General features: G+C 42.7%; 1 protein-coding gene and 1 long non-coding RNA gene across 14 annotated transcripts in view; one reads left to right on the top strand and one right to left on the bottom strand.

Annotated features, from left to right (window-relative positions):
* Positions 1-23,438, top strand: part of Fhod3 (formin homology 2 domain containing 3) — a 489,096-nt gene that overhangs the window by 314,914 nt on the left and 150,744 nt on the right. For all 13 annotated transcript variants that reach the window (XM_074069983.1, XM_020174902.2, XM_074069991.1 and 10 more), the window contains 3 exons: positions 3,628-3,739; positions 10,407-10,501; positions 15,764-15,907. In XM_074069983.1, the coding sequence (XP_073926084.1) occupies positions 3,628-3,739; positions 10,407-10,501; positions 15,764-15,907 (351 nt within the window). The remainder of the gene's footprint in view (positions 1-3,627; positions 3,740-10,406; positions 10,502-15,763; positions 15,908-23,438) is intronic.
* On the bottom strand, positions 7,500-20,333 carry LOC141422486 (uncharacterized). The gene is made up of 3 exons (XR_012447060.1): positions 20,279-20,333; positions 17,710-17,855; positions 7,500-8,239 (listed from the first exon to the last, which is right to left on the bottom strand). It is a non-coding gene; the product is annotated as an uncharacterized lncRNA (long non-coding RNA).

Genomic DNA, 23,438 nt, shown 5'->3' with positions numbered 1-23,438 from the left:
TCCCCTTTCCCCCTAGCCTTGTAGTTGTTAAGAAAATACTCTAGAATTTAGACTCTCCCTAAGCAGGAAGCAGGAGGGAAATTGTGGGACTGGAGTTAAGAGGGCAGAAACCCTCTTCAGAGTACAGAGCCCTCCAAAGCTCAGTTTCTTACATGGAGAGATGTGACAGGGAAGATGGAAGCCTACAGCACTGCTTTCCCTCAGAGTGGCTGTGAAGGGGTCTTGGTCAGGGGCAGAGATGGGTGGAAGTGGCAACGAGGGTCTGCAATGACCCGCTCCATACCACATCAGGACATGGCTTGGAAGGATGTGCTAGCCCGCCCTTCACCCACAATACTGACTGAGCAGTTCCTCCTGTGTCAGAGGAGACTGGGTGTCTCCCACCATGACATGTGTTTGTAGCAGATGAGCAAATGTGTATCCACTTGGCACTCCTTATCTGCAGGTTCTAAATCTGTAAAGTCAAGAGGTTGAAAACATTCAGAAAAAAAATATTGTGTCTGTATGAACACATACAAACTTTTCTTGTTGTTATTCCCTAATTAATATAGGGTAACAACAATTTGCATAGCATTTGCATTAGGGATTATTGGAAATCTAGAGGTGATTTAAAGTATGAGAGGGTGTATGTAGATTATATGCAAATGCTACACTAGGTTATCGAAGAAACTTGAGCATCTGTGGATTTTGGTATTCATGGAGGTCCCTGGAACCAATCCCACATGGATACCTAGGGACAACTGGGTAGCAATTTCAGGTTATGATAAAGGGTATGGAGAATGAAATGGTGATGTGGTAGTGGCCCAGGGGCTCCTTCTGATGAAGTAGTCAGGGAGGCATTTTCCATGTGGGGAATTTCTCAGCCCTGAAGGACAAGATAAGGTCAGTCCTGGGTTGGCTGGCTTCAGGCAGAGAGATGAGCCAGTGAAAAGGTTCCAAATCATGACCAAGCTGCACTTGAGAGAAAGGATGTAACAGGCACAAAGCTAAGAGGACATAGGAGGCTACTGCATATTCTTGGATGGAGAAGGAGATGGAGGGAGGGTGGGGTAAGGACAGATCTTAAAGTTCTGATGGTACTTGAAAGGTGGCCTCACTGTGGGGATGTAGTGAGAGAAGCGTAGGTGACTCCACTAACCACTCACTGGAGGGCTGTGCCTTATAGTGAGGTGGGGTGGGAATAGCCAGGGAGTGGAAAGTGTAATGGAGTGAGCACAAGTGAAAATGAAGGGTCATGTTTTATACCGTATGATTCAGCTGTGCCACTCCTGGGTATACATCTGACGGAATCTAAGTCAGCGTACCATGGTGACACCATGTATTTTGCAAACTTATGCACCAGAACTGACATATGGAATCCACCCAGGTGCCCACCAATGAATGAGTGGATAGAGAAAATGTGGTAGATAAACAAGATAAAGTATTATTCAACCATAAAGAAGAACAAAATTATGTCACTTGCAGAAAAATGAATGAAAAAAATAAAAACCAACCCTGGCGATCATCAGGTTAAGCAAAATAAGCTAGATTCAGAAAGACAAGTATCACGTGTCTTTTCTTATATGTAGAATCTAGATTTTTTTTTGAAAAAGTACATGAAAGTAGAAGGGGGACTCTCCGAGAAGAAGGGCACCATTGAGAGAAGGGATAAGAGAAGGGGAGTGAATAAACATTTATACATGTATGAAAATATCATGATGAAACGCATTAAAATGTACCCCACCAAAATCAGAAAACTTAAAAAAAAAAAGTTATATTTTAGTCACAGTGGACTTGAGGTGCCAATTAGCACTTGGGAGGAGATGTTAGGAGATTATGTGACCACAAGGCCAGGAGTTTGGTCAGGCCTTAGAGAGCAACAGTTAGCAGTTGGTGTTAGAAGGACTGGAAGAAATTGCCTGGAGAAAGCCTGTGGAAAGAGAAAGAATGAGAGCACACTAGGGAACTCTGAGGTCCTCCTGAGCTCAGAGATCAAACATGGTAGGAGCCAGTGAAAAGGTGGTCACTCAGGAAGGAGACCAGCTACCCAGACTGAGAGGAAATTATTTTGAGAGAGAATAGTTAATGTATCACATGCTGCTGAGAGTTGAGATAAAGGTAGAGAGATGAGCCGGTAAAAAGGCCCCAAATCATGACCAAGCTGCACTTCAGAGAATGGATGTAAGGGGCACAAAGCAAGGGAGACTTAGGAGGCTGCTGAGTGCACTTGGGTGGAGAAAGAGAAGGAGGGGGAGGGAGGGTGGGTCAAGACAGATCTTGAAGGAAGGGACCACTGGATTTGACAACATGGAGGCCACTGTTGATCCTGATGGGTAAATTGAGTGGTGGTGGTGATGTCCTATCAGATTGAGTCGGGGAGTCCATGGGAAGTTAGGAAGTGGAGTCAGGCTGTGTAACTCTTTGGAGAGTTTTTCTCTAAAGGGGAGCTGAGAAGAAGGGTGCTGGCTGGAGAGAGTTGTGCCACCAAAGACAAGAGGGGTGGTTTGCTAGGTAAGTATGACAGCAAAGAAAAGGACAAGGGGAGATAGGGATGGTGTGATTTTTGGAGAAATGACTTGGGATGGGTGGTTATTTTAAGCTATTCTCTGTGGACTGCAGGATGCAGTCCTCTGCTTAGGCTCCCTTCATGTTACCAGTAAAGACTTCACATGACCCTAACCCTGTGATGTGAACTCGGGGGTGGGTAAGGGATCACAATTGTCTGACCTGGCCATTGATTGATGGATGTAGTTAGTTAAACAGCCCTGAGCCCACTCTGGGCCAAGTGCAGTTCTAGGCCTTGGAGATAGGACGCAACAAGTCCCTTTCCCCTTGAAAGGGTTTGCTGCCTCTGGGGTGGGCACCCACAACATACATCCCAAGGCCAGCAGAATTTTGATACTTTTCCAGGAGGCAGTTCTGTGTGAGTTCCTTGTAGAAGAGGTTCTTTGAAGGGAGACTGCAGGCAAAGGGTTGCAGCAGTATGTACCGGATGGAGGAATCCTCCAACCCCAGGGCTGGAGGAGCTGGACCTAAGAATCTATGTCAGCTTCCACTGGGAAATGTGAGGTTCTCCTTATGGCTTCGCTGAGGGTGTTTTACCTGTGGGAAGGAAGGCTTCTGGGATGCTCATGAATTCTGAGCCCTAGGCCCGGAGGGGATAAGTTCCAAGACTCCAAGCAGCCTTCTCTGCTTTTAAGAATGGAGGGCTTGGCTCCGATTCCTGCTTACTTGAGCTCGCTGTTAGGACTTAGGGCAAGTCCTCTAACCTGCTGTGCCACTTCCTTACGACAAATAAGAACTGTGACTATGCTCATCGCACAGGTGATTGCAATAAAGTGAAGTAATCAACTCCACACACACTGCCTCGTTCGTTGGGAGCCTGCCAGGTGTGAGCTCTGGGGCCAAATGCCTGCATTCAAATTTGGGTTTGGTTTTGTACTTGCTGTGTGACTGTGGACAGGGTACTTTGTGCCTGAGTTTCCTGATCTGCACAATGGGGAAAACACTAATACCTGCCTACTGAGACATCTAACAAGGGGATAGTGAGAATCTAGTGAGGGAACCTATGTAATCACTGAGAGGAGCACTGAGGTCCCCCCACCCTACCATGTCTGCAGCTTCATGATGGTTTTGTCTTTCCTTCAGTTCCGCCTGGTGGTGAAGACAGCTCTGAAACTGCTGCTCGTCTTTGTGGAGTACTCGGAGTCAAATGCACCTCTTCTTATTCAGGCTGTCTCTGTTGTTGACACCAAAAGAGGTGAGTGGTCCCCACTCCCTACATCCACTGAGCTAGGGAGGCTCCCCCATCTTATGTCTTTGAAACAGAATGAAGAAAGAACAAAATTGGCCTGTGCGTGGACATCTGCCTGCAGGAAACATCTCGTAGGATAGTAAGTATACAAAAATCAGGGTCGGAATGTGGCATGACAATTCCTGGACATACCCAAGAAGGGGCAGACACTTGTATTTGTCCTTCACCCTGCCCCCACCACTGAAACCACAGAGGCCCACCTCCTCCTTCTGTTCTCCCCATCTGGTCCAGGTTGCTTTGTCTCCTCCTTCCCCTCCCTTGCCCTCCCTCAATCGCACTTCATTGATTCTGACTCACAGGTGTTTCTTGAACTCTGTCCCTTCCTTGCCTCTATCCACGCCCTCCCTTACTCAGGGCTCTCCCACCTCTTACCTGGTGTCTCTTGCCATCCCAAACTGAAGTTGGAAGATTCTTCTAAAGTATAAATGTGATCATATCTTTCACCATAAAACCTGCCAGTGACTTACCATCTCTACAGCATGATGTCCATCTTAACCCTTCTCCTGACTTATAGGACCACATGCTATCCCTGACGCCCTTCTGGCCTGCACCACCCCTTCCTTACTCATGTGCTCACAGAGTCCCCATGTGTCTTTCCTCTCTGTTTTGTTGTCATCACTGCCTGTCTCTCTCTCTGCGAGGGTGTGCCCTGCTCTTGGGCAGGGTCTCTGCCTTGTAGTTGGTGTCTCAGCATCCAGCTGCCCCAAGCAGGGAGGCGTGCCACACACACATGGAAGAGCAGACTCTGGACCTGGGTTTGTGTGTAATGTACTGTGGCTCCTATAATAGTGTGAAGTGGGGGAGTTTCTGTTTTGTCTTTTGCTTTCCATCCCAATAGAATCCAATTATTATTATCATCATTCCCACAAAGGCTCAAATAAGGAAGAAAATAATCTTGATTTATGTTTTCTTTTGATGATTGGAATAAAGAGAGTCCTTTAGGAAATTTCAAAAAACCCATATAAAGAACACTATCAGAAATTGCTACTTATCTTCACAAAGATAAAAATAATAGCTGTTAACTTGTTGGTTAACAAATCTGTGTACATGTGATTGTCAGGTAGAAAACAGGGAAATAAATGGCAGTTTTGATTCAAACAAGTTGTGTCTGACTCAGCATTGCTGACAGCACCCCTTTCTAAACTGGAGTACAAATGTGAAGGAAGGTATCATGCTAGTTTTATGAAAGTTTGAATGCAAGCTAAGGAAAGACATCCTGGACTATATCTGGGCTCCTGTACCTTTGCTTGATAACAGATCCAAGCCAGGAGGCAGTTCTAGGCCTCTGTGGAAAGGAGGGGCTGGGCCTGTGAAGGAGAGAAAGTCTAGTGCATGGTCAGGGACCGTGAGTCTGACAGATGGACCAGGACTTGCTCAGACCAGGACAAGTTTTTCTCTACCACAGTCTGTTACCATCTAGTGCAGATAGAAAGAGGCTTATGGCTAAAAGCCAGGATTATAAGGCCAGCCAATGGCTCAGAAACATGTTTGGTGTTTCCACAACAAAGTAATTAGGTTTAAGGCCAAAGGTAGGTATTTTGGAGGATGGTAAGCAGCAACTTTCATTCATCCTTACAGGAATTTTACTCCATCTCCCAACTCTGGGGTTACTTTGGAGCAATTGATGGACTCTTTGTCATCCTTTTCTGAATTTTCTGTAACCCAAGAGCCCTTGTCATGGGGGCCGTGTTAAGGGGCACCCATCTCATGCCCTTGACAGTCTCCTTTGTCTTTGTTGAATTGGAAGCTCAGAGTTTCCTTCTTTGAATTTCATATTTTATGAAGGGCATGTTATTTGGGGGTAATGACCTTGAGATAAACTCTGGACTTTGGACCTCACATCCAAGACTCCTCCACAGCTCGCTGCCAGAGGCACTCTACCATATATTCTCTCCACCAAGACAGAATGATGGACATCTTTTTCTCAATTAGTAAAAAATTAAAAAAAAAAAAAAACAGAACATCCTCTACATTGCTTTCTTAGTCTCATGGCTCTTGCCCTATAAAATTTCTTAAACAGTGGGCAAGTGCTACCATGTGTCTGCTACTGAGCACTGCCAGGTTAAAAGAAAGTAATAGCACTAATGGAAAAACTCAGAAATAGCTTATCACTCATGGTTCAATAGTATGTTTCTTTATGACATGTGTGGTCTTGGCTGTGGTTTTATAAAACATACATATAACATCATCCAGTTTTACTGCTAGTAAAATTGTTCCAGAATCCTGTGATGGAATTAAACATACAAATATGTCATGGTGTTCTGCAGAGAGCAACGTGACTTTCAGGTGTGTTTCTACCTAGGGTGTTTGAAGCAGGTCTTCAGTTCCCTCTCAGCTGGGCCAGAGAGCAGCCCCAGCTGCTGGTGATGATTGACAGCGAACTGAGCACATCCATGTGTGTGCATGTTTGCAAAGAAGTTGTAAATTTTACTCCACAAAGTGGCTTCAGACTCATTCCTTGGCAGGGGTGTCTGGCGCATTAAAATGTAGACAGTTGTCTTTCTTTTTTTTATAGAGAGAAAAACTGTCAGATTTAAGGAATCAGCAAATAAAAGCACCATAATAAAGTATAAGTCCTCAAAAATCATTACTACCTAAAGCAAATGAGTCGTCTGAGAGCAAGTTCCTCTGGTTGCTTTGTTAACATCATGCATGGCCACCCCTGGACTAACCAGAAGGGTTCATTTTGCAGTGTGGGCCCTTTGCTCTGTGGCCCAGAATGGACCACTTACAGAGCAGGGATGAGAACTGAAGGGTGAAGTCCATCATAAGTAGTGTGCAGTATTTATGAATATGTGACATTTTAAAATGCCCCACTTGATCTAGACGATTCTAGTTAGGGGCTGGAATGAAGAGGTAGTTTTGAGTTAGTGTGTGAGGATGGCATAGAATAGCACCTGTCTGCTCAAACTGCTTGATCTTCTTTCCTGCTTACAGCTTCAAGTCATTTCCTTTTCTGGAGGACTAGGCCTGGTAGAAAAATAGAAAGACAGCAGAGCTCATGGAAGCCCTTGGGAGAGCTTTGTGCTGTCAATTACTCCCTTCCTTTGAGGTCTGCCCTGTAGTGGTTGGTAAGATGCTGACTGAGAGCCTGTCTCTCCCTGGGCCAAGGGACCTTCTCTCTGACTGTGTGGTTTGCCTCTCTCACAAAGGTATGGCAAGAGACCAGACAGGATAACTCATTTTAAGTTTCAGTCATAAATCTTGGGTTCCATTAATTTGGCTCAGTGCAGCTTTTGAAGAAATTTTATTTTTCATTTGAATGTAAAGTGATGAGAGATGACATAATTTCTAAGCAGGGGAAAAAAGGTCTAGCCATCCTTTCAAGCAAACCTCTCTCTGATTCTGCTTAAGAATATATTAATCAGTGAAGAATGCACAAAGCCTGGTGGAAGCGGTTGTTGTTATTGCTATTATTATTATTATTATTATTATTTTGGTGGTATTAGGGTTTGAACTCAGGGCTTTGCACTTGGTAGGCAGTGCTTTACCACTTGGGCCATGCCTTCAGCTCACCTCTGCTGTCCTTTACTGCAGAAATATCAATGTGGAGTGTGTTGATGTGTTATTAAGCAATTAAGTGACTATGAAGCATTCTGTTAACTGGCCTAGTTTGCTTTAGGCTTAATGTGGGGACCTAGCAAGAGAATGAGAGGGAGAAAACATCTCCAGGCACTTACTCTGTGCATAGTTATTCTGGGTGAAGAGAGAAGCACTGTAGTTTGGTGATGGGAAGACTGGCCTGGGTGCTTGTGTTCAAAGGGTAAGTACTGGTGTTACTACCAGTCACCACCATTGTAATTACAGCTCCTGAAGTTTGAGTGCCTATGGCTTAACAGACATGGTGCTAAGCATTATTCATATATCATTCATTTATTCAGCAAGTACTCAAGTGTCAACTATGTGTTTGCAAACATCAGAAAACAGCAAGCTTTTACAGAGCTCGTACTCCAGTGTCTGAGGAACTGGCTTGGTGGCAAGTGGAATTGGAGAGAGACAGATAATGACTGAGCATATCTTCCAGTGTACTCCATCAGTGCTAAGCAAGAAAGATAAAGTGCTTTATCTCAGTGACACCTTACAGTAATCCTAAAGGGAGGCAAAAGCACCCAAGTTTATAGGTGATCCTCTGACCCTCTTTCATTCCACTGCTTTGGGGCTCAGTTTATTATGTGAAGGGATGGGGTCATATGGTTTATGATTCTAGTACAAGAGCATCCTCTCTTCAACATACACACACACACACAGACACACACACAGGAGTTAGCGGGGGTGGTGGGAGTGAGCTGGGCCACTTGGCTCTAACAGGAGGCAGGTCCTAGCAAAGATGCAAGTGCTCACATTCAACACAGGTCTTTCCTGAGCTCCCACCAAAGCTGTTTGTGTTAAATCCAGTGTTTACTTTTCCTCTCCTTTATTCTTCTAAATATTTCCAGTTTTCTGGTCCTGAAACAAAGAAGGATAAACATTCATCCTGGCAGTGTGTACAGATTTGCATGTTTCTAGACATAAAAATCCTTAAATGATAATAAGGCAATCAGATATCACAACTGAACAACACATTTTTCAGTTAAACTAAGCCAATGTTTGAGTGTTTTAATTATAATGGATTAGATGGTGTACACATGTGCTTGCATCTGTAAGCAAGAGAAGATGTAGTCTGGCTACTTCCTTCTCTGGGCTGCCTCCCTCTGCCTCTTGTTTTTTTTTTTTTTCTTCCTTGGGCCCTATTTTGTTGTTGTTGTTGTTGTTTTTGTTTTATTCTGCTTCAAAATAAGCTACCGGGCAGCAGTTGCTAGGTGGGCCCACTAGCACCATTGGGAATGCTTGGCATCAATACTTTCTTCCCCTGCCTGGTGTTTCCTTTGACCTTATGCTGGTAACTCTAGTACACATGTTTGATGCCGAGGTTTGGTATGTGAATGTCAGAAGCTGCCCATTATAAACACAGACAGAGGTTCCCTGAGCTCTTGAACTGCACCTGGACAGTGAGACCCAGGTCTTCTGACTACATCAGTTGATTATCTTGAGGACTGAAATGGCTACTTTGCTAGGTAGGGTTCAAATAACAATTACACTGTGGAGGGGACTTCAAAGGACTCTGATAATAAATATCAGCTAGGAGGTATTCAGCAGTTAGCAGGGGAAGGGCATGCCCTTGAATTCCAAGTTAGGAAGGGTCAGGGGAGGTTGCCCAATTCTCAGTGACTGGGCAACTCAGCCAAAAGGGTGAAACTCTCTGTTCACTTGTTGGGTTGGTAGAGCTTCTTGATCACTATATGAAACTACATTCATGATTTTCATATTGTACAGACAGTGCCTATTCTTTAATCTTCCTGTCTTCTCTCCTTTTCTTACTGTGTGTATCTGCCCTCTGGTTCTTTTAAAGCTGCTCCAGCTTAACCCACTTCATGTCCTCTCAGAGATCACCATTAATATTCATACGTTTTATTGAGCTCATTCAACAAACCAGCCGCTGTGTTGCTAGCATAGATGAGTAAGAAAATACTGTCTCTGTCCTTGGAGAACTTTTATTTCAAGGCCAGCAACAGCATTGACATAACCTACCCAAAGTCAAGGACTTGAAAACGACTATGCTTAGCTCATTTCCAAATTTATTCTTATCAGGCTAAAATAAGCAGTATTACCTGGAGATATGCATATAGAAAGTAGGAAAGAGCTTCATGTTCCAAGTCACTGAGCCAAGGGCAAAGCCATGGTTACTCATGACTTCAGACATTTATCTCAGGCATGGAAACCATGTCAGGGGATTGTCTCCCCCTTTGGAGCCTGGACTTGGCTTAGTAGTCTTAAATGGGAAGCTTTTTCCAGCCCCTTCCTTGAGCCTGGGGAGAATGACCTGCAGAGAGCCAGCTTTTGTCCTAAGCCTTCTACAGTCATCCCCACTGCAAGTCACTGAATGACAGACTCAGCTAAACATTCTGCAACTTCTCAACCATTGATTCTGTGCTGAGGTCTTCCTTTGTGCTTATGTCTAAGTGTTCTGTTAGATCCCAAACCTGTCAAGAGCAGCCACCCCCCACACCTCAGCCCTAGCTGAGCTTAGACAGTATTTGTGCCTTGTCAGAAGTAATACTCTTCTATTCTTGAGATGTTTGCTATATAGGGTGTTACCATTATTGCTTGGGGTCACTGCTAGAGGGAATAATGAGCCTGCACATCCCTTTTCCTGTGTGCTGATGGACATCTGCAGAATACCTATGAGTGAAGTGTGTGGCCCAAAAGATTGCACACAAAAGGATTTCTTGAAATACAGGTTTAGTATAAAAGAGATTTTTAAGCAAATAGATAGGCATCCTCAATCTGGAGCACATACAGCATCTGTGAAGATTATATATAACATATAGTAACTTTCAGAAGAGCGTTTTGGTATAGCACAGGACTGAGATATGTCGTATAGTGTTGCCTGCTAGGAAAGATTCTTCATTAGGTGCATGCTCAAGTCCACCCTAAAGGTATTAACCCATATAGAAATATGGTGACTGAAAGGACACTGTCATCACTGAGGGATAAACCCTTGGATAAATAACCATGTGGTTTGGATAAGGAGTGTATTGAGTTCTCGTTTCTAAAGACTTTTGCTTCCTCATAGGCATCAAACCCTGGTCCAATATCATGGAAATCCTGGAGGAAAAAGATGGAGTTGACACAGAGCTGCTGGTTTATGCAATGACTTTAGTGAACAAGGTGGGTTGATGTGTATTATGGGTTAAATTGTCACCCCAAAAGATAAGTGAAGTCCTAACCCCTGCTACCTGTGAATGTGACCTTATTTGGAAAGAATCTTTGGAAATGTAATTCAGTCAAGAGGAGGTCATTAGGGTAGACTCTAATCTGATATGACCAAGACCTTGTAAGAAGAGGAAAAGAGACACAGACAAGGAAAGACAGTATGAACAATGTGCAAAAGGAAGACAGCCACGTGGAGACAGAGGCAGAGATTAGAAGGATGCATGTATGAACCAAGGAATGCTAAGGATGGCCAGCAGCCAATCTAGGAAGAGGCAAGGAAGGATCTTCCCTTAGAGCCTTAGAGAAAGTACAGCCCTGCTGATACCTTGATCTCAGATGTCTAAATTTCTGTTGTTTTAAGGCACCTGGCTCATGGAACCTTGTTATGCCAGCCCTGGGAAACTAATACAATGTGAAAATCTAATTTTTTCCCACATAAACCCTCCCTACCACGGTGGCTGGAACCTCAGTTGCAGCGTATTTCTTCCCTGTAGAAAATGATGTGTGTGTGCACAGGTGCATGTACCTGTTCTCATACCGTGGATGTATACAGACTTTTAAGCTTTGGTTTTATATAGTAAAACTAGAAAGATGACAGTAAGAATTTCATGACTGCTTTTCTTATCAAGATATACCCTTAAAGATATTTTTCCATAAGAAAAAGAACTAGTAAATCTACTAGTTCACAGGTCAGGAGAAAATGGGACCCTCTTGTTCCACTGGGAACTCTGATTCCTGGGCTGAGGTAAGGATTCCTGGGGATGGATCCTGTCCTCCATGTATAATGGTGACCACACCTTTGTGCTCCTATTCTTCCCTTCATATGTCTCTCCCTGGTCACCATCTTGAAGGGCAACAGCAGCCTTCATGCCTATCTCCAGAGGTACTGCTTTGAGGCAGTGGTCCCATGATGACCTGGGACAGGCCTCTTGGGAGTGGAGTCCCTCCGTTGAGATTGCCCCATCCTAGGCCACAGGCATCATATCAACCACCTTGTGGATCTTCCTTATACTTTCTAGGCTGTTGAGTGTGGGCCCTCAGAAACAACTGCAGTGATGACTAAGGCTTCAGAAAGATCCAGAATCCCTTCCTGGAATATAACTGGATTAGATGTTTCTCCTAATGAACTGAAGACAAATTGTAGAAATCAGTTTAAATAAAAGATGTGACTTCGGAAACCAGAGTTTTGGACCCAAGTCCCAGACTCCTGGGATTCCACATGCCTGGTCCAGCCACTTGTCCCTATAGGCCAAATGAAGAAGCATGATAAGGGGCAGAGAAAGGAGCTTTATTACACACCCCAGACACACAATGGGAAGAGACAGAGTAAGCACTCAGCCCATCTTCAGCTATCTTCAGGGTACAGACATGAGCTATAGGTTTAAGTAGATGAAAGAACTGGGGGCAGGGGACAAAGGTGTGCATAATTAAACATTCCAGTCACAGGTGTGTCCTGGTTGATATTATCTCAGTCTGAGGGTTCCAGAAAGGTTCTGGAGAAGTTGTTCTTGCTGTCATCACTTGAGGGGAGCAGTCTGGTTCCCCTGAGATGGTTACTCCTACTCTAGGGTGCAGCCTCATCATTATAGGTAAATGCCCTCATTTGGGGGTGGTCTGCCTTGCAAGGCTCAGCTATTCTTTGGTGGTAGTTTCAGTTCCTTGTCTTAAAGATGTTATCCATCATTCCTGTCCTTCCTTGATTCCAAGGTGATTGCAGGAGAGAATGGCTCAGAGCAAAGGACAGTAGCTGCAAAGTGGAGACAGAGATGCCACACTTTTCTCATGTTTTAGTTAATTTGAGGGCCCAAGTAAGGAGTCAGTGCTTTTCAGCAAAAGCAGTGTAAGTAGCTCTTATACTCCTACTCAATAGTAAAATGTTACACCCATGTTAAGTTTTAAAACATCATGGTCTGCTCTCTCCTCAGCAGGCTTATGACTAGCACAAAGGAGCCCAGAAACAGGCCCAGTGTTCAGAACAACCTGCCATTCAGTTGTCATCAATTGAGACAGGTTAACGTCATCCATAACTGGAGGAGGTGTTACTAAATGGAAATAAACAAAAATCTCCTTTGACCTCACATCACAATAAATTCCAAACAGGTTAAAGACTTCAATGCAATTCATCAAACTGTAGAAAAAAATGTAGAAATAAATGAAGATGGTATTGGTCTCTCATTCATAAAAGTGCCTATTTAAATAGAATGACCAAGAACCTGACTACAAAACAAGGAGTTTGAGAAGAACAAGGGATTGCAACTGGGGATCAATGTGCAATGACAGGCCACATGCACTTTTGAAGAGGCTGAGCAAAGGGAAGCTTTTAGGAGAAAAGGTAGAAGTTCAGATAAGCTGTTTTGAAATAAAGACCACTAGTTAGTAGGGCTTTGGCAGGAGTTGAAGTTAGTTCTTTGGTGGAGACACCTGCTGTTAGGCAAATGCCCTTACACTAACAGCTTATCTGGAATCCTGTGGTTTCCAGGAATTCCTTGGGTAGATCTTAACATAGCCATATGTGCATGAGACCTATTCATTGTGGTCTTCCTCTTCCACTTTGCTTGACATAACTCCATTTTGGTACAGATGACTTTCACAAAGCTCATTTTAATAATAAAACCAGTGAGAAAGATTCCAAAGGAAGGGATTTAAAAATATGTCACTGCATTAAATTATGAATGGCTTTGTTTGTAAAATGAAAATCACAAATTATAGCTAAAGGTAAATGACAAATTAGAAATAGGGCAAAAATGATGCTACCTTGAATATGTTAAGAATATGTGTGGCATTTTCATGGCAAAACAAGGGCCTTTATCCTACAAACCAAATTTGACAGAATCAGTGAAAATCCAGGATGGGGAAAAATGTCGGTTAGGGTAGAGTTTCCTGTCTAAGAGGTGCCTGTAAAGAAATACTTGTCATAGGCCTTGTGAACACAAAGCCTGGGAGAAAAATGGGAGGGGGAAATGCCAGGTGACAGGCAATTGGGTGACATCTACAGCATCTCAGGCTAAAGACATCAAAAAACATTTGCTCTGTAGACTTTTCTGCAGAGCTGCCACCTTTGCCAGACATAGGCAACTTAGCAGTGAGGTGACAGGAAAGAACTGGGTGGAGAGGCCCAGGGATAGGTGGGACTGAGGTGAAATTACTTGAACAGCCAAAATAGGCAAATATGTGTGTGTAGCATGTGCCTTCCTCTTGCACAGGCACATAAAGCTGTGTTTGTTTATGAGGGAAGGCCGTTTTCTTCCCTGTGACCATATATGAAAGCTATAGGTGCACAGACGGGCCTCCACCTCAAGTTTTCACAGTGGAAATGGCCTCTTAGCACCTTCGGTTCTGAGCCTATTATTAAACAAGGGCTCTCTGATTCTGTTTAGTTCTATAGCTGTTTAACATATAGTTGTTCAGTTATGTATTAGTGCCCCCTGCCGCATCCTTTGTGGTTGAACTCATTGAAGTGATGAGAATTAAGTCCAGGATTTTAACATTCTGGACAATTCTGAGTGAAAGAACTTCAGTAGACTCCAGGTGGGGAGAAGGGAAAGGAGGAGGAAGGAGAGTGGAGAGGATAAGGGATGACCAGAGACAGTCTCTGTGCTGCCTGCTGTCTCCTCACTGCTGTGCAGAAAGTCTTAATTTAATACTAAATGTCCATTTCCCTGCTTCCTCTAGTTGTGCAGGTGGCACAGTTCGCAAGCAATCAGGGAGCTCCACTAGTACTCTCTGGTCAGGCCTAGTACCGTCCTTCTTCTTTTCTAGAATTTTTATCAAAACCAAAGGAGGCGATCTTGATGGTAGGATTCTTTGAATGAGTGCATGATTTTCCAATTGACTCAGTGGTGGTAGTTGCCTGGTGATGCTGTGTTGAGTGCCACCATGGTGTCAGCAGATACTGGCATGTGCTTTCACACATGGCCACATGTGTGAGTGTCTATTTATTACAGCTTCTGATTTGCAGCCTTTTGTTTTATGTCCCTATGGGGGCCCCTCAGTGATAAAGCTATCATATGATAGTTTTTTTTATTAGTTTCCGATCTCAATCACAGTTGAGTTGTGTCCTCTTTGTTCAGCATAAGAAGTTAAAAGCCTTTATTTGGATTGTAAATAGAGGTATTCCTTCTAATATTGATCACCCTAAAATAGAAATGTGAGAGCAGTTGGGGCTGTGAGATGTTCTTTATGGAAGTATTGGTCTAAAGTCTCTTGAGGCAAGTCAGCATGTTTAAAATAATTTAAAAATGTATTTAGTGTTCTTAAAAATGCAAAGGTTGTAATAATATAGGAATGAAGAGCAATGCCTTGGATTGTAGGCCAGAACAACTTGTATAGAATACATGAGTAAGAGAAGTCAGCCATTTTTTGCCTTGGGTTATCTTTTTGTGTCTTTGTTGCTGCTTTGCATTTTTCATGTTTCCCTTAATTTCATAGACCAAGGGGAGGGAGGACCTACTGAATGTAAATAAAATAGAATTAAATTATTATCCTCCAGCTGTTGCCATATTGATCATAATAGGAGTTTCTAATCATGAAGTAATCATGAAATTGCCATGTGACAGATTACCACAAGTTTAACAACTTAGAATAATGAGTACTTCTGATCTCACAGTTTCTAGGGACAGGAGTCCAGACACAGCCAACTGGTTGGACTGCTCCAGGTCTCACAAGGCTGTACAAGGCATTGAGCGGCATGAAGTCCCCTCTGAAACTTGGAGTCCTCTTCCAGGCATGCACAGTTTTTGGCAGAATTCATTTCCTTAGAGTTGTAGAACTCATGGTGTCTTACTCCTTCTTTGAGGCCAGCATGATAAGCTCTTTCCAATCTCTAAGGTCAGGGAAAGCTTAAATCCTCTTCCAAAGAACTCCCCCAATTCTTACCCAGGACAATTTGAAATAAAATGATTGCCATTTTAATAACATGCAAAATTCCTTCATTTTTGCCACAAAATGTAACCTAACCATGGGTGTGATATTCCACCCATGGTAGTATCCAGCACACACTCAAGTGGAGGGAATCACATAACACATGAACATGGAAGAGAATGTTGGAGTTCATTCTGCCTACTGCACTAAGGAGGGTTTTAATTTCAAATGAATTTTCTATTTCTTTTGCATTGTTCCCCAGTATTATAATCGAGGCCCCTGCTACCACGCAAAAATGCCTTCAGAGCCTTGTGACAGTCCCCTAAGATGTATCTATATCTGGTTCTTCTCTTCTAGACATTGTCAGGGTTGCCAGACCAAGATTCCTTCTACGACGTGGTGGACTGTCTGGAGGAGCTGGGCATCGCTGCTGTGTCCCAGAGGCACTTGAACAAGAAAGGGACTGACCTGGACTTAGTGGAGCAATTTAACATTTATGAGGTAACAGAACATGACTTTCCCAAGACATCATACAGCTTCAGCAAATGTCTAAGGCTGGCATCATGTGTACTCTAGACCAGGGGTTCTGAGTGTGTCCCACAAGCTCCCACAGGGGAATTTGCTAGAAATGCAAATTCTCAGTCCTTCCCCCACTTCCTGAATCAGAAACCCTGAGGGTGGGACTCAGCAGTCTATACTTTGACAGGAGACATTGATGCATACTCAAGTTTAAGAACCTTTGATGTGGGGTGGAGCAATTTTGTTTTGAAGAGCGTGCCTTCTGTCAGTAGCATCTTTACTAAAGGGAAGGAAGGGAGGAGGAGACAGAGGGAAAGATCCAGCTGCACAATTTGTAGGGACCGATGCAAAGCAGAAATTCAGGGCCATCAGTGGGGAAAGCGCTTTTAAAGATACTGAACAACTTTTTAGTTTCTTCTGTGGTCTCTCTAGCCTTGTTACAGTGTCTGGTTTGGGGTTTTGTTTTGCTTTGCTATGTTACATCACAAGGAAAGAAAAACTAAAATTTAAAATTATTACCATGCATTTTCCTATTCATCTTTATATTTTGCAATATCAGATTAAGGTGCAAATATAAGAGTATTTAACCTGTGTGCAAAATCTTTCAATTCATATTTGGTAGCTTCTACCTGCACATATATTTCATTCTTATCAGAACAGTGGTAACTCTGTATAAAATTAACTCAGAAGTTTTTATTTTACTTCTTGATATGTGCACATTCTGTCAACACTCTTCCTTCAACTTACTGAAAGAACAAGAAATGGTGGGCTGCCCTGTCTTTTCATTTTTTTCTATGTAATCGGCTCAGCAGAGGTAGTTGGCTAATACAAGAAAGTAACATAGCAAGAAAGACATGCTAGGGTTCCTTGGGTTGTCATCTTTCTGCATTCACCTTCAGATATGGTTAAATGGAAGCATGGCTCTCAGAGCTGTTGATACCCCTGCTATCTTAGTTGTGGATCTCACTAATTCCCACATACCAAGGGTCTGCCTCAGTCCTGTGCACATGAGCAGCAGGAATAGCAAACATGTATTGCACCTAACTGCTCCCTCGTGCAAATGCTCCATGGTGCCATCGATTCCACTCATACAACACAAATGAGCAGATAAAATTAATGAGTTCAAGACAGCAATAGAAGATTATGATTATCCTGTCCATCACAGGTCTCTTCTGAGCGTGGGCTTTGTGCAGCTGCACAGGTCACAACCCAGTGATGCTGGTTCTGCTGGTGTTACGCATCTTAGCCCACCAACTTGAAAAAATGCTACAACACATATAGCCAATTCCCTGTTTGTTTCAGATTTATGTTACTTCTACATTTTTTGCTGTTATGAAGATCTACATTTATAATTTTTATGCACAGCTTTAACTGTAGGGGAGAGATTTCTTAGTATGATAATTCTATTATCTTTACTGAGAAGAAATAGGGTGAAATGTTACTTACTGTTTCCTGTAAATTACTGTCATAATAAGTGACTAGGTGCGAATAAAACAGAATTATCTCTACATAATCTTGAGAGAGATGAAACTAGACCCAGATATTTGCTGGCAGAGCAGAGAGCTTCCCACACCTGCCCATCTGACCAACTCTTTGAGCCCCTGCTCTAGGCATCTTCTCCTTCAGTTATGCTGAGGTTTCTTCTTCACTATTACTGACCCATGGCAATGAGAAGCCAGTGAGTAGGGGAGGAGTAGGTTCTCACAGCTCTTAAAATCAGGATAAAAAAAGAAAGTAAGAATACTAAAGTTGTAGAGGGAAGAGAGCTGAGACTGTTGACTTACATGAAAGTTGAAAATGGTTTTCTTGCGATCACAGATAATGCTCTCTCCTTGCCCTTCTTCACCCTGATCACAGGTTCCATCTCTGAGACTCTGCTGCTCTAGGCATAGACGGTCACAGCTTTAGATTCTGTAAGGTCATTGTATACCTAAAAGACAGTATGATTGTCCATTCATGAACCAACTAAGAGAGGGTAGTGAAGAGTTGCCTGGATATCTACTCCAGGACACTAGAAACTTCTTCCTGTTTGAGGCACACTTTAGCTCCAGCCTGTCAGGTGACTTTCCCATCTCACTCTTTCACTCTAGGCCAGAGTTTTCAAAGTTACTTTGTATTCCCCATCTTTTGTCAAATTGTATTTGTTTAAGATGCAGCATATCACAAATGTAGGATATATACATCATTTAAAGAAAATAAAACTAGCCTTAAGAGTTGGAAGATGACCACTTGGAAGTAGACTTGGAAGCCCCTCTGATGTCGTTCCACTAGTCCTACTTTCTGAATTCTCTTGCTTTTCTTTATAATTTTACCTAAAAACAGCTTATTATGTGAACCAACCCAAGGGATCAACTTACCAAATAAGAACTGACAATCAGAGTTCCGGCCCAGTATCTACCTGCACTGATAATTTTAAGAATACAGGCTATTGAAGTATAAGTGAGGCAGGGAGAGGACTGGGACATCTCACATGACTCCCCAGGTCCTTTCCTCTTGCATCAGACATGTGCTTTCTGACACAGAACAATAGACAGGGCTCTAAGTGAGGCTCACAGATCACCTCACCTACAGAGGAAAATTCAGTTATAAAATATCTCTACTTCACAGCTCAGAGAGCCACAGCTCATAAATATATAAGTTCTCGGTTTATTTACTATAAGTAATCCTTAGATGGGGACATCTTGCTAAGAGCATTCCAGAAATAAGACCTGTCAGCAAATATCCTTAGTCTATTTATCATAAGTTAACTTATTTATAATAAGTTAAGTTATTAGCATACATATGGTAGACTAGACTGGTCATTGCCTAGTGTCATCCTTTCACTAGAAACATCTTTCCTTATAAAAGGAGTGAAAGGATCACAAGGCAGATGCTTTAGCTCCTTATTCCCAGACTATCTCTAAACAATATGTTAACTTTGTCTATTTTCAAACTTTATATCAGCAAAATCTTATTTGGGAACCACTGTATGTCACATACTCTGTTGAAACACAAGTAAAAGATTTGTCCCTGTCCCCAAAGAACCTCCATTGTGCAGTCTAAAGTAAGTAGGTAGCTAACTCCCCAAGGAGCTACATGTGATTGCACAAAGGGATGTAAAAGGTACCAGGGTACCTCTGACTATGTCTGACCTAGCCACATATGAAATACAACCAGCCCTAACTGAACCCCTTATTTTCCTCCCATGACGAAAACAAAAATCATGCACAATTTTCTTCATTTCTCCATCTTTATCAGCAGCAGAGTTTCTAAAGTTGAAAACATGAAATCATCCAAGATTTTTTTCTTTTTTCTGTGTCCCCACAGAAAAAATTGATTGCTGACAAACAACCTTTTTCCCCTTTGATCTCATCTTCATTCCCCTAGCTTTGTCTTTCATCATTTCTGGCCTTGGACTATTACTATTGCAATGCTTTCCAATTCATTTCTTTATTAATTCATTCAACAAAACTTTATTGAATACCTGCTGAGTGCCAGACACTATTCTAGGTCCCAGAGATACAGCAGTGAACATGACAGACAAGACCACCACCCCATGGGGGTGCACATTCTAACTGGGTGCAGTGACCAAATACACGAGTGAGCAGGGACTCCAGGGGAGCATGTCTATGAAGAGACAGGATAAGGTGGTTGTGAGAAACAGGCAAGGACAAGGAAAGCCCATGGTAGCTTAAAGAAAGAAAATGAAGAAGGGAAGAGCACCGGAGGAGGTATGTGTGGGGTGTGTGTTGGGGGGGCTTGAAAAGAGATTGGGTGACAGGAGGGGTAGGGCCTGGCCAAGCAGCCTGTGCAGAGCCTGGAGATGCTGGCATCCTGCCAGAGCATGTCCTACAGAGGACTTCTCTAGCCTCTCCCCTATCTAACTCCTTGAAAACAAGGTGATCCTACTTAAATTGCAGCTTGACTATGCCATTTATAAACAAAAATGAATAAAAATCCAAAAATGAATAAGTTCATTTTTGAAAACAAAAATGAATGAATTACCTTCCCATGACCAGCAAGATGAAATTCAAATTCCTTAAGTTGGGGTAAGGCCCTTCACATTCTGTGGCCTTTCTGCCACTGTGACCTTGTCACCACGACCATTCGCAAAAGCCTCTGAAATATCAGCCACATTCAGCTTCCCCTGTTTCTTAGGCATGAAAGGCAGGTCCTTTTGGGACCTTTCCTTTATCCAGTCTGCGTGTTTCCTTCTTATTCTCCAGCTGGCAAACTCCTATTCCTTCTTCAGGAGTACTCTGAAGTGTCACCTTCTCCATGAAGCCTCCTTGGCAAGGTAACAGGTGCTCCTGATGCTTTGTGCCCACCCTTCCCTCCCCAAATGTCATTCATAACTACAAGAGAGCACCTCACCTCGCCTGTGTCCACACATCTGTCCACCAGTCCTCAAGACAAGCTTGCCTGTCTGTTTCCCTTCGAGCTACCCTAGGTCACATGTCTCAGGCCTCTTTTTAGCTCCAGGGCCCACAGCCCAGCTGCCGAGTAAGTGCTTGGATGAAGTTATTCACATAGCACACATTTTATGACAGTGTTTGCCAGGTGCTTGGTTGAAGGAAGGGTGTGGTTTAATCAGAAAGCAGCTAGCTTCATGGGCAGATGCCCTAGGTAATAACTCAAAGTGACAACTGAATGCTTTAGGTAGCAGGCAGAGTCAGGATCTTCATTCCTTTCTGAAAGTTAATGCATTTAAAAAATATTTACTGCCACAAGACAGTTAACTTCAGTAGATGCAGGGGCAGGAAGAAAGCTGACACACAGAGCCAGTGTTTTCTAATAAAAGATTGATTATTCAAGGTCTGCAGGAACTTGGGTGGACTTCTAGGATTCTTCCTAATAGTGAAGGATGTCTGGTGGCCATATGTCTTGGACTTTCCGAGGACAGGCCCAACTTCATGTAATTTAATTCCATTTCAGAAAGGTGATTTGATCCATGTTTAATTAAATTCATTTAAGTTTTTATAGTCTCCTATGATTTCTCAAATACATTCATTGCCAAAATAAAAAATCTTTTGTTAGATTATGTGTTCTAACTTTCAGTTCTGAATATGTGGTCTCTGTAAGAAGAAAGGAATCTTAAGGCTGAAGACTTTGAGGTTGACAAATAACTCTTCTACTTTTAGGACTAATTGAATACATTCAATCTCTTAAAATTCTTCCCTTTCATAGGTGATTAAAAATATGCATCTGTTATCTCTTGCTGTGTAACAAACACTCCAAAGTAAAACAACAGTCACTGATCATGATTCTTTGGGTCAGGAATTTGGGACAGGTTTGGCTGGGAGGTTTTCATGTGGTTTCAGCTACCTGGTGGCTTAGCTAGGGCTGGATGGCTATGATGACTTCATTTCCCTTGTCTGGAATTTGATAATAGCTGTTGGGCAGGCCATGTATCTTGAGCAGTCTAGCCTACTTCTGCTCAGGATTGCGGCAGTTCAGAAAGGCACTCAACACAAACACTTTTCAAGCCTCTCTTGACATCGTGTTTACTGATGCCCCATTGGCCAGAGCAAGTCCCATGGCCACGCCTAGTTTCATTGTGGGAAGGGATGACTTATAAGGGTGAGGAAGCAGGGAGATGTGATTCTCTGGGGTTCTAACTCTGTGATAGGTGGCTACAACCTACCGTTGGCACAGTTCCTTGGTGAGCTATTACCAGCATGGATGCCCATTTCACCTAAAATTGTAGCTATCAGTTAGTGTGAGATAGAAATATGGAAAGGAACTGGGTCTGTTTTGGAAAGATGGCTACCTCCATAGGGTTAGCGCCATCATGATACTATAAACTTAGAGAAGTAGTGATGGGTTTTTGATCGTCATCAAGAAAGTTCAGATTGCTAGGGGTGGAGCTCAGTGGTAGAAGGTGCTGGGTTCAATCCCCAGCACCAAAAAATACAATTAAAAAATAATCTCCAGATTATTAGATATTTGATAATACTACGAAATTATTATTTGAAGTAGGATAACGTCATGGTGATTAGGGTTTTTAGAAATTCTTATCTTTTAGGGATATGTATTAAAATACTTATTGATGAAATAATATGCTCTTGGGTTTACCTTCAAAAAATTGGCCATGGGGTTGAGGACAAGGAACAGAGTATAAGTGAGACAAGACTGACTGTGGATTGTTCATTGTTGAACTATCATGAGTGAGGAGCACATCACAATCTGTACTCTTCTCTATACTTTGTGTGTTTTTGAGAATTTCCATAGTAAAAAAAAGTTTAAAAGACTGTGTAACAATTAAAAATGGCACTACCAAATATATCAACTAATAATCCCACTTCTGAGCATTTATCCAAAAGAACTGAAATCAAGATCATGGAGAGATTTTGATATTGCTAGGATAATTGTAGCATTATTCACAATAGTCCAAGTGTAAAAACAAACCTAAATGTCTATGAATGGATGAATGGAACAGGAAAATGTAGGAATATACACCAACGATAGAATATTACTCAGCCTTCAAAAAGGAAATCTTGCCATTTATCACAACACAGATGAACCTGGAGAACATTATACTCAGTGAACTAGGCCAATCAAAGGAGGATAAAACCCGTGATTCCACTTATATGCGGCAGTTAAACAAGCCAAACTCAGAGAAGCAGAGAGAAAAATGATGGTTTGCAGGTGGTGGGGGGTGGTGGGAGACTGGTGAAGTTGCTAAGGCAGCAGTATAAAGTTTTTATAAGGCAGATGAATGCTCGCAGGTGCTTTCTCACTTAACTGGGGGTGCAAGCAACCAGGGCTGGGTTCTGCATCCTGCTCCCTCTACCTGAGGCTTAGTTCACAAGCAGCATCCTACACTTAGCTGAAGGAGTTGGAAGGTATTTGATAAGAAGTCCAGAAAATGAGTCACTCTATCATTTAGGAGTGAGCAGAGTTCTTTCCATGCAGGCTCACTCTCAATCTGTGTTCCCTGGAGCACACTCATGGTGTTCTTATAGTTCTGGGTCTGACACCTACCACAGATTCTGAACAAGCCCTGTGCTAGTAGCTCTCTCCAGGGGTTTTCTGGCTTAGTGTTCTTGACTCTAAGCTGTGGTACTCCCTAGTATCTGAAGAATTTGGAAATGCCACTTCAGCCCTGTTGTGTGGACATGAAATCTCTCCTGTCACTCTAGAACGCTTCTTAAAAAGACGACACTATAAGTGAGCACAAGCCCCCAATTTCATGGTACATTGGCCCTGGCTGCCAAGCTCAAGTCCATTGGGTCTCCTGGGAGTCTACCTCCTCCCTGCACTCTTTTAAGGGTGTTTTGTCAAGCATCTGAACTTGAAAAAACAAGTCCACTTTAGGATATTGCCTTGACAATTTTCACAGATTTTTCTTTTTCATTTTTAACTTTTGTGTCATCTCCCTTTACCTGACACAGGACAATGAAAGTGAATTTCACTTCATGCACACTCCGTGTGCCTCTCTGCAAGGAACTGTGAGCAGAATGTTATTTGTTCCTTGAATCTCTGAGGTTAAGACAAAGAATTAGAAATATCTGAACTCAACTTTAGACATTAA

This window comes from Castor canadensis, chromosome 4 (genome assembly GCF_047511655.1).
Source record: "Castor canadensis chromosome 4, mCasCan1.hap1v2, whole genome shotgun sequence".
NCBI classification, from domain to species: domain Eukaryota; kingdom Metazoa; phylum Chordata; class Mammalia; order Rodentia; family Castoridae; genus Castor; species Castor canadensis.
This window is presented reverse-complemented; position numbering and strand designations above follow the sequence as displayed.